General features: G+C 46.4%; 1 protein-coding gene across 4 annotated transcripts in view; it reads left to right on the top strand.

Moving 5' to 3' along the window:
- Positions 1 to 16,587, top strand: part of PHTF1 (putative homeodomain transcription factor 1) — a 281,464-nt gene that overhangs the window by 56,888 nt on the left and 207,989 nt on the right. For all 4 annotated transcript variants that reach the window (XM_063955405.1, XM_063955406.1, XM_063955404.1 and 1 more), the window contains 3 exons: positions 1,538 to 1,600; positions 3,435 to 3,504; positions 16,278 to 16,436. In XM_063955405.1, the coding sequence (XP_063811475.1) occupies positions 1,538 to 1,600; positions 3,435 to 3,504; positions 16,278 to 16,436 (292 nt within the window). The remainder of the gene's footprint in view (positions 1 to 1,537; positions 1,601 to 3,434; positions 3,505 to 16,277; positions 16,437 to 16,587) is intronic.

The raw sequence follows: 16,587 nt of genomic DNA, 5'->3' as shown, positions 1-16,587 counted from the left end.
CAATATCCACTCGTGGATTCTTCTGACAACCGATGCCAGCCTCCGGGGTTGGGGGGCTGTAACCCAAGGGACCCAGTTCCAGTGGCTATGGTGAAGTCAGGAATCTACTCTGCCGATAAACATCCTGGAACTCAGGGCAGTTTACAATGCCCTTCTGCAAGCTTCCCATCTCCTGAGGGACCAGGCGATCCAGGTTCAATCGGACAACGCCACGGCGGTGGCGTACATAAGGAGGAACAAGAAGCACAGCAGTGATGCGAGAAGTGTAAAAAATCCTCCTCTGGGTGGAGGCCAATGCAAGGGCCATCTCTGCCATATTCATTCCAGGAGTGGGCAACTGGGAAGCAGACTTCCTCAGCAGACACGACCTCTATCCAAGGGAATGGGGTCTACATCCCCAGATGTTGCAACAGTTAATTCACCGGTGGGGATGTCCACAGATAGATCTGATGGCTTCTCGTCTCAACAAGAAGCTATACCGTTACTGTTCCAGAATGAGGGATCTGCAGGCTGTAGCAGTGGATGCGCTGCCGACACCTTGGACGTACCAGTTTGTGTATCTGTTCCCTCCTCTTCCTCTAATTCCAAGGGTTTTAAAAAGACTAAGAAGGGAAAGCGTCCAAGCAATTCTAATTGTCCCGGATTGGCCTTGACGGGCGTGGTACTCGGACCTCCTCACTTTGGCTCTGGAGGATCCCTGGCTCTCCGAAAGGAGCTTCAACAAAGTCCGTTTGTATATCCAGACTTACAGCGGCTACTTTTGACGGCCTGGAAGTTGAGAGTGAGATCCTAGCAAGAAAAGGTCTTCCCTCCTGGTTTGTTTCCATCATGGTCCAGGCCAGGAAGTAGGTTACGTCAAAACATTATCATCATATCTGGAAAAAGTATGTTTCCTGGTGTGAAAGTAGAAAAGTGTCTCCCGTGGAATTTTGAATTGGTCGTTTTCTACTTTTCCTACAAGCGGGAGTGGATATGGGCCAAAGCTTAGGCTTCATCAAAGTCCAGATTTCGGCGCTCTCTGTTTTCTTCGAGAAACAACTTGCCATGTTGCCGGAAGTACAAACTTTCCTAGAAGGAGTGCTTAATATGCAACCGCCCTTTGTACTTCCCATTGCTCCGTAGGATCTCAATATGGTTCTGTCCTTTCTTCAATCGGAGTGGTTTGAACCCTTACATAGGGTGGAGTTCAAATTTTTAACCTAGAAGACGGGGATGTTGTTAGCATTAGTGTCTGCCAGACGTGTCTCTGAATTGGGGGCCTTATCCTGTAAGAGACTTTTTTTTTTTTTTTTTTTTTCATGCAGACAGGGCGGAACTCAGGAACCATCCAGCCACAACACACATACACACACAAAAGGTTTTAAAGTGCCAGGCTCCAGTGGACCCGATCTATACCCCCATGGTACTAAAGTACAGAACCCCAGAATCCACTATGGACTACGAGAAAAGGAATTACCGGTAGGTATCAAATTCCTATTTTCTTCATCTCGTTTGTTCTGTCCTGGAACCACACTTATCACTCCTTCTTCTGTTTCAGATTGGAGCATATGACCAGCAAATATGGGAGAAATCAGTAGAACAAAAGGAGATCAAGGTGAAGGTAATACACACGTGTAATCTTCTTAATGTTAAACTTTCAGTATAAAATGTGGAAGAAATCAAGATCTGGAGGCTTCTATAAAGTGAGATGACCCCTTTCACATTTATATAGGAAGCAGGTATTCGCCATGCAAGCTACAAACACTCTCCTTTCCAGAAAGCAGACATACTGATAATTTATAGCCTGAAAAAGTAAAAAGAATAAAAACAACATATTGTAGATGTGCAGTACAGAATAAGATTTGGATGATTAAACAGTACATATCTCTTTCTTCTTGGTAGTTATACAAGTCATATATTTCATAAGTTATCTTTGCCATCTCTGAATGGCATTGTGTCTCCCATCACTAGAGAAAAGCAAGGAAGAGACATCGAAATCTGCATGAGTGGGGTTATGGAAATTTTGGCGGTTTAACTGCGCACTGTGGTGCCTCTAAATGTTGCAGGGAGTGCTGCTTACTGTATATTGAACAAGATTGTCCATCTTGCTAAGCTAGTTATAGGGCGCATATAGCGCTTAAGTCCTGGCTTTACCAGTTGCTGGTGTTGCCGTGCGGTGTGGTATATATTAGAATAATGCAGTATATACTTTCAAACAAACTTTACTTCAACCTAAATACAGAAAGGAGAGAACCATGTACATTACACTGTGAACATGTCTGGGTGATGCAAGCACAGTCAATTAGCAAGTATATTAGAACTTGGATGCAGAGTGTACGTTGCTATTACTGTTACACATATGTTGTGGGGTTATGTTGCCGTCTTTCGCTGTAGTGAAAGATGAGAATAAATAAGACACAGCAGCCCCGTTTTCTCTGTGCCGACACTTGTCTTTATCGCATGGTCTACCAGCCACTGTTTTTCATATATAGATACCACAAAGTGACTAATACAAAAATACTGATAATTTTATTTTAAAAAATAAAGTCCCTTATCTCCATCCATTCACCTCATTCTCACAAAAGTGTCTTTAGTCAGTATCAAGAGAAAGTAGGAAAGATTGCAATCGCCGAAATACTGTAGCTTCAGCATCTTTTTTCATTAGCAAAGTGAGTCAGAAGTCAACGTTTCACCACTGAATAAGGACCTTTTTCAAACCCATCACCAGTCTAGCAGTAAGTAAACCAAAAGTTGGACAGGTAGTGGTCATGACTTCTATCATTATTATCAGACTGGTGTAATTATAATCTGATTACATTAAATTAAAAAGTCAGAAAATACAGGTTGAAAATTATTTTGGATCTCTAAAAGTGTTAAGGTGTTTAGGGTATATTTATTGGCAGACTTTTCGTAGTCTTATGTTAATTCCATCCATGTACATCACATGCATTACACAGAAAATAGGTAAAAGCCTAAGAGGTGCAAAGTGAAAACTGCAGTTGAATTAAATGCCGATTTCACATACTAAAGTAAAAAATACAAGTGATATCTTCAGAATATTACCACAATGGTGATATTAACGCACCTTGTTCCTAAACTGAATCAACCACTGGGAGCCAACTGCACCAATGCATCTCTCTCTATGGCAATTCCTTAGACACGATACTCACAGGTATGACCCTTCATTTTGCATAATGATGACAGTGCTAGGAGGACATATCATTTCTGTATCCCTCTCAGCTTCAAAGCTACTGTTTTGCTTCCTTTTAATTGTCATGGTTTGTGGGTCAGTTGTTCTCTAACTGTATCCACTTGCATTAAAAGCTGCCTTGTAAGCTGTAACAAGAAATGTAGCCAATCCTGCTCTATAAAGCAAACTGTATGGATTTAAAGTCTGTTGGGGAGAGCAAACAGTCAATATAATATCCTCTTTGATATGTTTCTTCATCTCTTAGGGTTTCAAGAATAAGCCAAAGAAGATGGCCCATATGAAATCTGATCTGATTGATGTGGACCTTGTCAGAGGTAAGTACTTATGTTTTATTGTAAGATGGGTATTGTGTGACTAGAACGGGGCAGGTTAGTTAAAAGACTAAGGGGCAGGATGTACTAACCTCAAACGTGGTCAAACCTCTGAAAATTGCAGTTTTCTGCAATCCCCATGTCTGCTACAGGGCACCAGCCTTGCAGACTTCTATGGGGTTGCGATGTACTGGTATGCATCAAGCTCCGGGCACAAAACCTTATAGAACTTGTTCCCGATAAGCAACCCCATTTATAGATGGCATTGCTAATAGAAGCCTATGGGATTATGGGATTCTCACCACAGAATTCCCATGAGAGGGATCCAAAGGATCCTTCTGTCCCACCTGCAGCTTGAGCACTAGGACTCCCTGGTCATAAACCTGGAATTCCTCACAATGTAGAGGATAGCTCTTATCGGAAGAGTTGTCCCTTGCATTTATATTTGCAATTATGCATACGGCTTTAATAGACTGTGTGATGAATGCGGTAAGTGGTGGAAAATATTGCATGCAATATGCAATGCATGATACATCCAATCATGGGGGAAGATTTTTGTACTAAGTGATGAAGTTATAGTTATGGCAGTCCAAGTTAGAGTGCATTGCAGTAGGTCAAGCCTGATTATGCAGTTGCATGTATAAGTATAGGGAGATCTTCTGGGGAAATACTTGATCCTAGTTATGTTTCAAAGCATGAATATTTGATCATGGCTGACACCTGATGTTTAAGTGTCAAGTAGTGATCATGGATAATGCCAAGATTCCGCACATGACTCAGAATTCCTATACTTAAGCCCAGTTGCTTGGCCCACCAGCACTCTTTTTATTTGACAATGAATTCCCATAATACTCTTTAACAACTTATCCTTGGGTTATTAAAGTGCAATTACAGGCTGTACACAGTCTACTCTATGCAGATAATTTGCAGACTGGACAAATAATTAGCAGTATTTCCACCTTTTCTGGAAAACAATTCCAGCTTTCCTATAGCTATTTCTGTTTCTGCCCTATTGGTACCAAGGGACATTTTTGCCAGCAGACATTAATATTCATCATAAGCTTGCAGCCTTTCATTTCAGTAAGAACTATTGCAATCAATTGACGAAATACTTGCGTCATTACTGAGATACACGAGGTCGCGTGGAAAGTCTACATGGTTTTACCCATGATTAGTGTGAGGAAAAGTGGGGAAATTGCCCTAAACCTTCCAAAAATCTGCAATAAGATGGCAGGGAAGTACAGAAGTATGTTAGCTTCCATAAGCAAAGTATTTTGGGTTCTTAAAAGATGTGACATGGCTAATTTTTTATTAACAGCGGAACAAGTACAGTAAGCAAGCATAAAGCTTAAAATGCCTGTGATGAGATTTCAATATAATTTTTAGCCACTTTAAAAATGCATTGCTCAGCTTACTCAGATGTGTACGTACGTGTGCACCGATTCGCACCCACTATCGCGCAATGCAAAGTGCATGGGTCATGGGTGCGAATATACACAAGCGACTATGTGTGCACACACGCACCGCAGCTCAGATGAACATGACTACATCTATCTTCCAGCTGTAAGTTCATAATGTCATGTGTTGTCATCTATATGACACCCCCACATAGCTGTTCCACATCATTTAACCCTTTATACAGCTTTATCTCAAAAGTCTGTTGACCAAATTTGAGTTTTTAAAAATGTCTAAATGCCTTGCTAATCATTAGGTAAAGTGTACCAGAGGTTCTGAACCAGGAGCCTGATTCAGACCTGGTCACTGCTGTGTGTTTTCGTACAGAGTGGGCGATTATCAAACTACTACGCATGCGTATGCACCGCAATGTGATGCATCACCAAACAGCGACAGGATGGTGCGAATATTTAGATCACGCGGGCATTCGCAAGGTGATTGACAGGAAGAGGATGTTTGTGGGTGGTAACTGTCCCTTTTCTGGGAGTAGATAAGGTTGAAGAAAAGTAGACTCTTGTGTGGGCACACTCTTATTATACTTGTTGAGGAAAGAGATGTATTAGTTAATAAAAACTTAACTTTTATTCTTTTTTTTTACGTAATATACATTTTGTATCCCATTGTTAGAAAAACAGACACGAATAAAATTTGTATAAAAATATAGTGTGTTCTGGTTTGTCTATATCAGTGATTTTTAACCTTTTTTTACTCGCGGTACACCGAACAATATTTTAAAATTGCAAAGGCGCACCATCAGTTCCCCACAGAAAAAAATAATAAAAAACACACATTGGCCCTCACAGTAAAAAAAAAAAAAAAAAAAACACACATACATTGGCCTACACAGAAAAAACAATCACATTGCTCCCCACATAAATCATGTTGCTCACACATAAATCAATCACATTGCTCCCCACATAAATCCTATTGCTCCCCACATGAATTATTCACATTATTCCCCCCATAAATCCTTAAATCCTTATTCTCCCCACATAAATCCTATTGTTCCCCGCCTGAGAAATAAAATAACAAATATTTGCCCCTACCGGTCACCTGTCTCTCAGTGGCGGGGGTTGTTCATAGTGGAGTGCTGCGAATACTGAGCAGTGGGCGTTCGGACAGGTGTGGATGTGGGTGGGCAAGGAAAGCTGTGTATACAGGCAGGAACTGGAAGATGTGTATGCAGGTAGGTGGGCTGGCTGGGTGGTGAGACGCAGCGTCCGTGACCTATGATATCACACCGCCGCGTCTTCAAGGCATAGGTCACGGTCGGAGCACGACTGATCCTCTAAGAAAAGCCCGGGCCAACAGTTCACTCTGAAGGTGCAGGAAGCTGCTCTGGCTCCGCGGCACACCTTGCAACTGGTCGCAGCCAGGGGTGTATCTAGGGGTCCGAGCACCCCTGGCAAAGTAAGGGAATGGCGCCCCCCCCTCCCCTCCCTCCCTCATAGTTAAAATATGGAAGTCGCGTGTGCCAAAAAAGGGGCATGGCCACACAATTGTACCCTTATTTCATATTACACCACACAGTAGTGTCCCTTACTCACATTATAACGCACAATAATGTCCGTTATTCACATTATGCTATGCCTCCAAAGAAAAATAAGATTTTACTCACCGGTAAATCTATTTCTCGTAGTCCGTAGTGGATGCTGGGAACTCCGTAAGGACCATGGGGAATAGACGGGCTCCGCAGGAGACTGGGCACTCTAAAAGAAAGATTAGGTACTATCTGGTGTGCACTGGCTCCTCCCTCTATTCCCCTCCTCCAGACCTCAGTTAGGATACTGTGCCCGGAAGAGCTGACACAATAAGGAAGGATTTTGAATCCCGGGTAAGACTCATACCAGCCACACCAATCACACCGTATAACTCGTGATACTATACCCAGTTAACAGTATGAAATATAACTGAGCCTCTCAACAGATGGCTCAACAATAACCCTTTAGTTAGGCAATAACTATATACAAGTATTGCAGACAATCCGCACTTGGGATGGGCGCCCAGCATCCACTACGGACTACGAGAAATAGATTTACCGGTGAGTAAAATCTTATTTTCTCTGACGTCCTAGTGGATGCTGGGAACTCCGTAAGGACCATGGGGATTATACCAAAGCTCCCAAATGGGCGGGAGAGTGCGGATGACTCTGCAGCACCGAATGAGAGAACTCAAGGTCCTCCTCAGCCAGGGTATCAAACTTGTAGAATTTAGCAAACGTGTTTGCCCCTGACCAAGTTGCAGCTCGGCAAAGTTGTAAAGCCGAGACCCCTCGGGCAGCCGCCCAAGATGAGCCCACTTTCCTCGTGGAATGGACTGTTACTGATTTAGGATGCGGCAATCCAGCCGCAGAATGCTCCAGCTGAATTGTGCTACAAATTCAGCGAACAATAGTCTGCTTAGAAGCAGGAGCACCTATTTTGTTGGGTGCCTACAGGATAAAAAACGAGTCAGTTTTCCTGACTCCAGCCGTCCTGGAAATATAAATTTTTAAGGCCCTGACTACGTCCAGTAACTTGGAATCTTCCAAGTCCCTAGTAGCCGCAGGCACTACAATAGGTTGGTTCAAGTGAAAAGCTGATACCACCTTAGGGAGAAACTGGGGACGAGTCCTCAATTCTGCCCTATCCATATGGAAAATCAGATAAGGGCTTTTACATGACAAAGCCGCCAATTCTGACACACGCCTGGCCGAAGCCAAGGCCAAAAACATGACCACTTTCCACGTGAGATATTTCAAATCCACAGTTTTAAGTGGCTCAAACCAATGTGATTTTAAGAAACTCAACACCACGTTGAGATCCCAAGGTGCCACAGAAGGCACAAAAAAGGGGCTGAATATGTAGCACTCCCTTTACAAATGTCTGAACTCCAGGCAGTGAAGCCAGTTCTTTCTGGAAGAAAATCGACAGAGCCGAAATCTGGACCTTAATGGAACCCAATTTTAGGCCCATAGTCACTCCTGACTGTAGGAAGTGCAGAAAACGACCCAGCTGAAATTCCTCTGTTGGGGCCTTCCTGGCCTCACACCACGCAACATATTTTCGCCAAATACGGTGATAATGGTTTGCGGTTACTTCTTTCCTGGCTTTTATCAGCGTAGGAATGACTTCCTCCGGAATGCCCTTTTGCTTTAGGATCCGGAATTCAACCGCCATGCCGTCCAACGCAGCCGCGGTAAGTCTTGGAACAGACAGGGCCCCTGCTGTAGCAGATCCTGTCTGAGCGGTAGAGGCCATGGGTCCTCTGATATTATTTCTTGAAGTTCTGGGTACCAAGCTCTTCTTGGCCCATCCGGAACCACGAGTATCGTTCTTACTCCTCGTATTCTTATTATTCTCAGTACCTTTGGTATGAGAGGCAGAGGAGGGAATACATAAACCGACTGGTACACCCACAGTGTCACTAGAGCGTCCACAGCTATTGCCTGAGGGTCCCTTGACCTGGCGCAATATCTAGTTTTTTGTTTAGGCGGGACGCCATCATGTCCACCTGTGGCCTTTCCCAACGGTTTACCAACAGTTGGAAGACTTCTGGATGAAGTCCCCACTCTCCCGGGTGTCGGTCGTGTCTGCTGAGGAAGTCTGCTTCCCAGTTGTCCACTCCCGGAATGAACACTGCTGACAGTGCTAAGACGTGATTTTCCGCCCATCGGAGAATCCTTGTGGCTTCTGCCATCGCCATCCTGCTTCTTGTGCCGCCCTGTCGGTTTACATGGGCGACTGCCGTGATGTTGTCTGATTGGATCAGTACCGGCTGGTTTTGAAGCAGAGGCCTTGCCAGACTTAGAGCATTGTAAATGGCCCTCAGTTCCAGAATATTTATGTGTAGGGACGACTCCTGACTTGACCAAAGTCCTTGGAAATTTATTCCCTGTGTGACTGCCCCCCAGCCTCGAAGGCTGGCATCCGTGGTTACCAGGACCCAGTCCTGTATGCCGAATCTGCGGCCCTCTTGAAGATGAGCACTCTGCAGCCACCACAGTACAGATACCCTGGTCCTTGGAGACAGGGTTATCAGCCGATGCATCTGAAGATGCGATTCCGACCACTTGTCCAAGAGGTCCCACTGAAAGGTTCTTGCATGGAACCTGCCGAATGGAATTTTGCTTCGTAAGAAGCTACCATTTTTCCCAGGACTCGTGTGCAGTGATGCACCGATACCTGTTTTGGTTTCAGGAGGTCTCTGACTAGAGATGACAGCTCCTTGGCTTTCTCCTGCGGGAGAAACACTTTTTTTCTGTTCTGTGTCCAGAACCATCCCCAGGAACAGCAGGCGTGTGGTAGGAACCAGCTGTGACTTTGGAATGTATAGAATCCATCCGTGCTGTTGTAGCACTTCCCGAGATAGTGCTACTCCGACCAACAACTGCTCCATGGACCTCGCCTTTATAAGGAGATCGTCCAAGTACGGGATAATTAAAAACTCCCTTTTTTCGAAGGAGTATCATCATTTCTGCCATTACCTTGGTAAAGACCCTCGGTGCCGTGGACAGTCCAAACGGCAGTGTTTGGAATTGGTAATGGCAATCCTGTACCACAAATATGAGGTACTCCTGGTGAGGATGGTAAATGGGGACATGTAGGTAAGCATCCTTGATGTCCAGGGATACCATGTAATCCCCCTCCTCCAGGCTTGCAATAACCGCCCTGAGCGATTCCATCTTGAACTTGAATTTTTTTATGTATGTGTTCAAGGACTTCAAATTTAAAATGGGTCTCACCGAACCGTCCGGTTTCGGTACCACAAACAGTGTGGAATAGTAACCCCGTCCTTGTTGAAGTATGGGCACCTTGACTATCACCTGCTGGGAATACAGCTTGTGAATTGCCTCTAGCACAGCCTCCCTGCCTGAGGGAGTTGTCGGCAAGGCAGATTTTAGGAAACGGCAGGGGGGAGACGCCTCGAATTCCAGCCAGTACCCCTGAGATACTACTTGAAGGATCCAGGGATCCACCTGTGAGCGAGCCCACTGATCGCTGAAATTTTTGCGGCGGCCCCCCACCGTACCTGGCTACGCCTGTGGAGCCCCCGCGTCATGTGGTGGACTCAGAGGAAGCGGGGGAAGAATTTTGATTCTGGGAACTGGCTGACTGGTGCAGCTTTTTCCCTCTTCCCTCGTCTCTGTGCAGAAAGGAAGCGCCTTTGACCCGCTTGCTTTTCTGAAGCCGAAAGGACTGTACCTGATAATACAGTGCTTTCTTAGGCTGTGAGGAAACCTGAGGTAAATTTTTTTCTTCCCAGCTGTTGCTGTGGATACGAGGTCCCAGAGACCATCCCCAAACAATTCCTCACCCTTATAAGGCTCTATGTGCCTTTTTAAAGTCAGCATCACCTGTCCAGTGTCGGGTCTCTAATACCCTCCAGACAGAATGGCCATTGCATTAATTCTGGATGCCAGCCGGCAAAATATCCCTCTGTGCATCCCTCATATATAAGACGACGACTTATGTTCGCAAAATAGTATCCCTGTTTGACAGGGTTACAGACCACGCTGCAGCAGCACTATCTGCAGGTCTCAGTCTAGTACCTGAGTGTGTAAATACAGACTTCAGGATAGCCTCCTGCTTTTTATCAGCAGGTACCTTCAAAGTGGCCGAATCCTAAGACGGCAGTGCCACCTTTTTTGACAAACGTGTGAGCGCCTTATCCACCCTAGGGGATATCTCCCAGCGTAACTTATCCTCTGGCGGGAAAAGGTACGCCATTAGTAACTTTTTAGAAATTACCAGTTTCTTATCGGGGGAACCCACGCTTTTTCACACTTCATTCACTCATTTGATGGGGGAACAAAACACTGCCTGCTTTTTCTCCCCAAACATAAAACCCTTTTTTAGTGGTACTTGGGTTAATGTCAGAAATGTGTAACACATTTTTTATTGCCGGGATCATGTAACGGATGTTCCTAGTGGATTGTGTATATGTCTCAACCTCGTCGACACTGGAGTCAGACTCCGTGTCGACATCTGTGTCTGCCATCTGAGGGAGCGGGCGTTTTTGAGCCCCTGATGGCCTTTGAGACGCCTGGGCAGGCGCGGGCTGAGAAGCCGGCTGTCCCATAGCTGTTACGTCATCCAGCCTTTTATGTAAGGAGTTGACACTGTCGGTTAATACCTTCCACCCATCCATCCACTCTGGTGTCGGCCCCCAGGGGGCGACATCCCATTTATCGGCATCTGCTCCGCCTCCACATAAGCCTCCTCATCAAACATGTCGACACAGCCGTACCGACACACCGCACACACACAGGGAATGCTCTGACTGAGGACAGGACCCCACACAGCCCTTTGGGGAGACAGAGAGAGAGTATGCCAGCACACACCAGAGCGCTATATAATGTAGGGATAAACACTATCACTGAGTGAATTTTCCCCAATAGCTGCTTGTATAAACAATATTGCGCCTAAATTTAGTGCCCCCCCTCTCTTTTTAACCCTTTGAGCCTGAAAACTACAGGGGAGAGCCTGGGGAGCTGTCTTCCAGCTACACTGTGAAGAGAAAATGGCGCCAGTGTGCCGAGGGAGATAGCTCCGCCCCTTTTTCGCAGACTTTTCTCCCGCTTTTTTATGGATTCTGGCAGGGTAATTATCACATATATAGCCTCTGGGGCTATATATTGTGATTATTTTGCCAGCCAAGGTGTTTTTATTGCTGCTCAGGGCGCCCCCCCCCCCCAGCGCCCTGCACCCTCAGTGACCGGAGTGTGAAGTGTGTATGAGGAGCAATGGCGCACAGCTGCAGTGCTGTGCGCTACCTTGGTGAAGACTGAAGTCTTCTGCCGCCGATTTTCCGGACCATCTTCATGCTTCTGGCTCTGTAAGGGGGACGGCGGCGCGGCTCCGGGAACGAACACCAAGGACGGGTCCTGCGGTCGATCCCTCTGGAGCTAATGGTGTCCAGTAGCCTAAGAAGCCCAAGCTAGCTGCAAGCAGGTAGGTTCGCTTCTTCTCCCCTTAGTCCCTCATTGCAGTGAGCCTGTTGCCAGCAGGTCTCAATGTAAAATAAAAAACCTAACATATACTTTCTTTCTAGGAGCTCAGGAGAGCCCCTAGTGTGCATCCAGCTCGGCCGGGCACAGAAATCTAACTGAGGTCTGGAGGAGGGGCATAGAGGGAGGAGCCAGTGCACACCAGATAGTACCTAATCTTTCTTTTAGAGTGCCCAGTCTCCTGCGGAGCCCGTCTATTCCCCATGGTCCTTACGGAGTTCCCAGCATCCACTAGGACGTCAGAGAAAAAAATATTTGACCCCCACAGAAAAAAAACCCACACACACACCATTGGCCCTACAGAAAAGAAAACATATTAAACAACACAGAAAAAATAAAATAAAAACACACTGGCTTTCACAAGAAAACAAACAAATTGACCACCGACATGAAAAAAAATGAACATACTGACCCCTGTAGGAAATTTAAAAAAAAACACATTGGCCCTAACATAAAAAAAAACATATTGGCATCCACAGAAAAAATAAACACATTGGCCCCCACATAAAAAAAACCCATATATTGGCACCCACAGAAAACAAACACACACATTGGCCTCTACAAAAAACAATCAAACACATTGGCCCCAACAGGAAAAAACCACAATGACTCCAAACAGGAAAAATAAAATAAATTATCCCCCACAGGAAAAAAAAAAAAAAAAATTGGCTCGCACATTTAAAATATTAAAACACATTGGCCTACAAAAATAAATAAAAAATGGGGTGGACTGTGTATGTTCTTGCATTCGGGGGGGGGGGGGGGGTACTCTATCTAGGGGGCTGACGCACACAGCTGACACACTGAGACACAAACAGATGCTGACACACTGATGCTGACAGAGACACACAGAAAGATGCTGACACGCTGAGGCTTACACACTGACACAGATGTTTACACACAGACCCTGACATGCAAACAGACAATGACACACTGACACACAGACAGATGCTGGCACACTTATGCTGACACAGACACACAGACAGATACTGACACACAGACAGATGCTGACACTGACACACAGAAACATGCTGACACACTGATGCTGACACAGACAGAAGCTGATACACTGATAGATGCTGACACACTGACAGATGTTAACACAGACCCTGACTTACTGACATACAGAAACTGACACTGACAGACGCTGACACACAAACAGATGCTGACACACAAGCTATTTCACCTTCCCATGATGTGTGTCCCTTGCCTCCCCGCATGCAGCTGCCAAGTGGGAGGGGGGGAGGGGGAGGATACAGTGCAAGCCACAGCCGCCAGGTGGGAGTTGGGGGGGCATCACTAACCTGCACATGCTTCTGTCTGAGGCCAAGGTCTCGATTCCAGTTGCTGCAGGCTGCTGGGTCCTAGGGACCAAGGGTTGTATGGCTCCAGTGCACCCCCTGCTATTACACTGTTTGCCTGGCCCCTCTGTGCGCTCGCTGTCCCTGGTCACTTGCCTCAGCACACACTACACTAGCTTCACAGCCGCGGCTCCAGTTTCACGCAGCCGCGGATATAGGAATCGGCCAAAGTGGGGCGGAGCACGGCCACTGAAGTCAACGGGAGGGGAGGGGGGCATCCCAATCCGCCGCTGCTGACCTGTGTTGTCGTCGTCCGGTGCCCGACAAAAATCACAGAAGGCAGCAGCGGCAGACACTGTTCTTCTCGCCAGAGTCCGGCACCGCTCCGCAGTCCATGCTACAATCAAGTAACTCTGCAAAACTACAGCTCCCAGCAGCCATTGCTGCCGGGAGCTCACAGCAGCAATGGCTGCTGGGAGCTGTAGTTTTAAAGAGTTACTTGATTGTAGTGCAGACTGCGGAGCGGTGCCGGACTCTGGCGAGAAGAACAGTGTCTGCCGCTGCTGCCTTCTGTGGTCTTTGCCGGGCATCCCTGCAGGTGGGGGACACAGGGGCATAGTGAATCTGCCCCTTGGCCACGGGTGGCACAACCAGGCGGCGCCCCTCAGCTGGCGCCCCTCCTCAGCTGGCGCCCATGGCGAGTGCCATCCTGGCCAATGGCTAGATACGCCCCTGGTCGCAGCACACTAGTGTGCCACGGCACACTGGTTGAAAAAGCCTGAACTAGATCAATAATAGACTAGTAGAAGGATGTAGACACCAACAGTACTACATCCGAATCCTACCACACCAGTACAAGCTCTGCTTGTATTAATGAGATCTTGATTGACCTTGCAAATTTGTGATAGTGATAAAACCTTGTGTCCCAGGTTTATACTGTCCTTATCTTATAAAATGCGCCCACACAAGAGTCTTCTTTTCTTCAACCTTATCTTCAGCTATAATACTGACTCAGGGTGCACCACCAGACTTGTATAATTAGGGAGCGTTTTCCCAATATACTAAACTATTCTGGCACACAATTATAATTATGAACAAAATAAATTTCTTTTGACTGGTGCGGAATCGATAACCTTTGCCCGATAGCCTGATTTCTTTGCACTGGAGGAGTAAGCATTGCGCTAGGCACACACTGCACAGAATGGGAAAAACATTCGATAGTCAGTGTGATGTGAACGGTTTTACAGCTGTCCGCTGACTGAGGGGAATTTTTGCACAGCGTACACATGCAATCACACACTTGCCTGGAGTGAATTTTCACTCCCCCTAGGCGGTGACTATCTGATCACTATCTGTAATTTGCAGCACAGCGATCAGGTCTGAATTGGGCCCCAAGTCCTGACATCTTTAGAATAAAATAGGGATATTTATTTTCCTACATTGCACCTACTCAGGAGCTGTGAACAAAAATCTGCGTCAACTCCCATTGATTTTTCATAGAATATGAAAAGCCGTAGATGCAGTTTGGCTGTTTGTGAGGTACAGTAATGTCATTCCTATTGAATTGATAAAGTGCGTTCTCGTGAATACTGGTTAGGCCAACAAAATGGCTGCTCCTACTGTAGGGAACTTCCCAAGCTGTAGCTAGAGGTGCCCTTGGCCCCAGTGCAAAATCTTTGGTACACCCCTCTTAGGCCACCTGTATGCCCTCATTTTCTCAATGGTATCAGTATGATTTGACGATGGATGGGATGCCAGCTCTCAGTATACCGACAGTGGTATCACGTCCATCAGAATACAGACAGTCCCCCAGTAAGCCCCCTAACCCTCACCTCTACCCTACCCTAACCCTCCCCGGTGGTACCTAACCCTAACCCTCCCCGCTTGGTGCCTAACCTTAGCTCTCCCTTCCCCCACTGCCTAAACTTAACCCTCCCCGCTAGATGCCTAACCCTAACCTCCCATGCTAAGTGCCTAACCCTAATCCTCTCTGGCCGTACCTAACCCTAACCTTCCCATACCTTAACCCTAACCCCCATTCCGACGGCTAAACCCCCCCCCCTCCCACCCCCCGTGTGTCCTGCTGAAAGAATGTTTGGGATTTCGTGTGTCAATATTTAGATGCCGGGATCACAAGTCCTGCCTGGATGTCAGCGTCGGTGTCCCAGCTGCGGTTGGGATTCCGGTGTCTGTATTTCGTGTGCCGGGATCCCGTCCGTCGGTATCCTCTCTGCATCCCTTCTCAATATATAATGACATTTTAAACCAATTTTACTATTGTGCAACTGGTATAGTAACCGTGCTTGGAGTTATGAATGTACAGTGAAATTCAGTTTTATGATACTAGTGTTATACACTTGGGTAGTCATATGTAGCCTGGTCAGTACACAAGTTAGGTTGATCAGAAGTTGAAGGTAACAGCAACAAGTAGCACGAGATGAGCAGGCAGAGGGGGGAATTCAGACTGCATTTCTGCAGGGCAGAAAACGCATTCTGAGTTACTTTGTGGAGTGCGCACACGCAGCGGCCACACTGCCCGTGCACACCCCGGGGAGCAAAGTGAGATGCTATCAGCATCTTAGGGCTGCGATCGCCTCTGCATGATTTACAGACAGAGGTGCTTGTGGGGCAGGAGGGGGCGTGTCCGGACCGTTGGGGAAGGGGGGCGGGCCATGGTGGCTGCGTGATGTCACACATAGCCGCTGCAACCCGGGATGTGGCAAGTAGCTTCCTGACAGTGCGCAGGAGCTGCGCAGGTAGGGAGCTACTCGCCAGGTACAAAAGCATCGCCGCATTGTGATGCTTTTGTACCTGTGCGGGGCAGACTAGCCCTGTGCTGGGCGTCCCCCCGCATCTCAGAGTAAATGATCGTAGATGTACTAAATTTTGCAAATCTACGATCAGATCTGAATTAGGCCCAGAGTACTCAAGCTAAGGTCCAAAACAGGAACTGCTTTTTGTATGCCCAAACAGGAAACAAGATCCAAGATGGAGTCTCTTGATTCAGTGCTGTCCATTTACATTTATTTCAGGGTCAACATTTGCCAAAGCTAAACCTGAAAGCCCATGGACATCTCTTACTCGGAAAGGTTTAGTAAGGGTGGTGCTGTTTCCTTTGTTCAGTAAGTGGTGGATGCGCGTTACCAGTCCCTGTGTCTACACTTGGCTGTTGGTACTTTACATCATGCAAGGTATGCAGGACATTTATATTTTATTTGAAGTGAATTATTTATGCCAGTATAGTACTACAGAGAGCGTGAAATGGTAAGATTTTGTGTACTGTTTGAAGACCGTTAAAAAAGTGATTTCATGACATTGTTGCTTAAAGGACATGTATAGCCT

The sequence above is a fragment of the Pseudophryne corroboree genome, chromosome 2 (genome assembly GCF_028390025.1).
Source record: "Pseudophryne corroboree isolate aPseCor3 chromosome 2, aPseCor3.hap2, whole genome shotgun sequence".
Classification (NCBI taxonomy): Eukaryota; Metazoa; Chordata; class Amphibia; order Anura; family Myobatrachidae; genus Pseudophryne; species Pseudophryne corroboree.
Note: the sequence above shows the minus strand (reverse complement) of the source record. Positions and strands in the feature narration are given on the sequence as shown.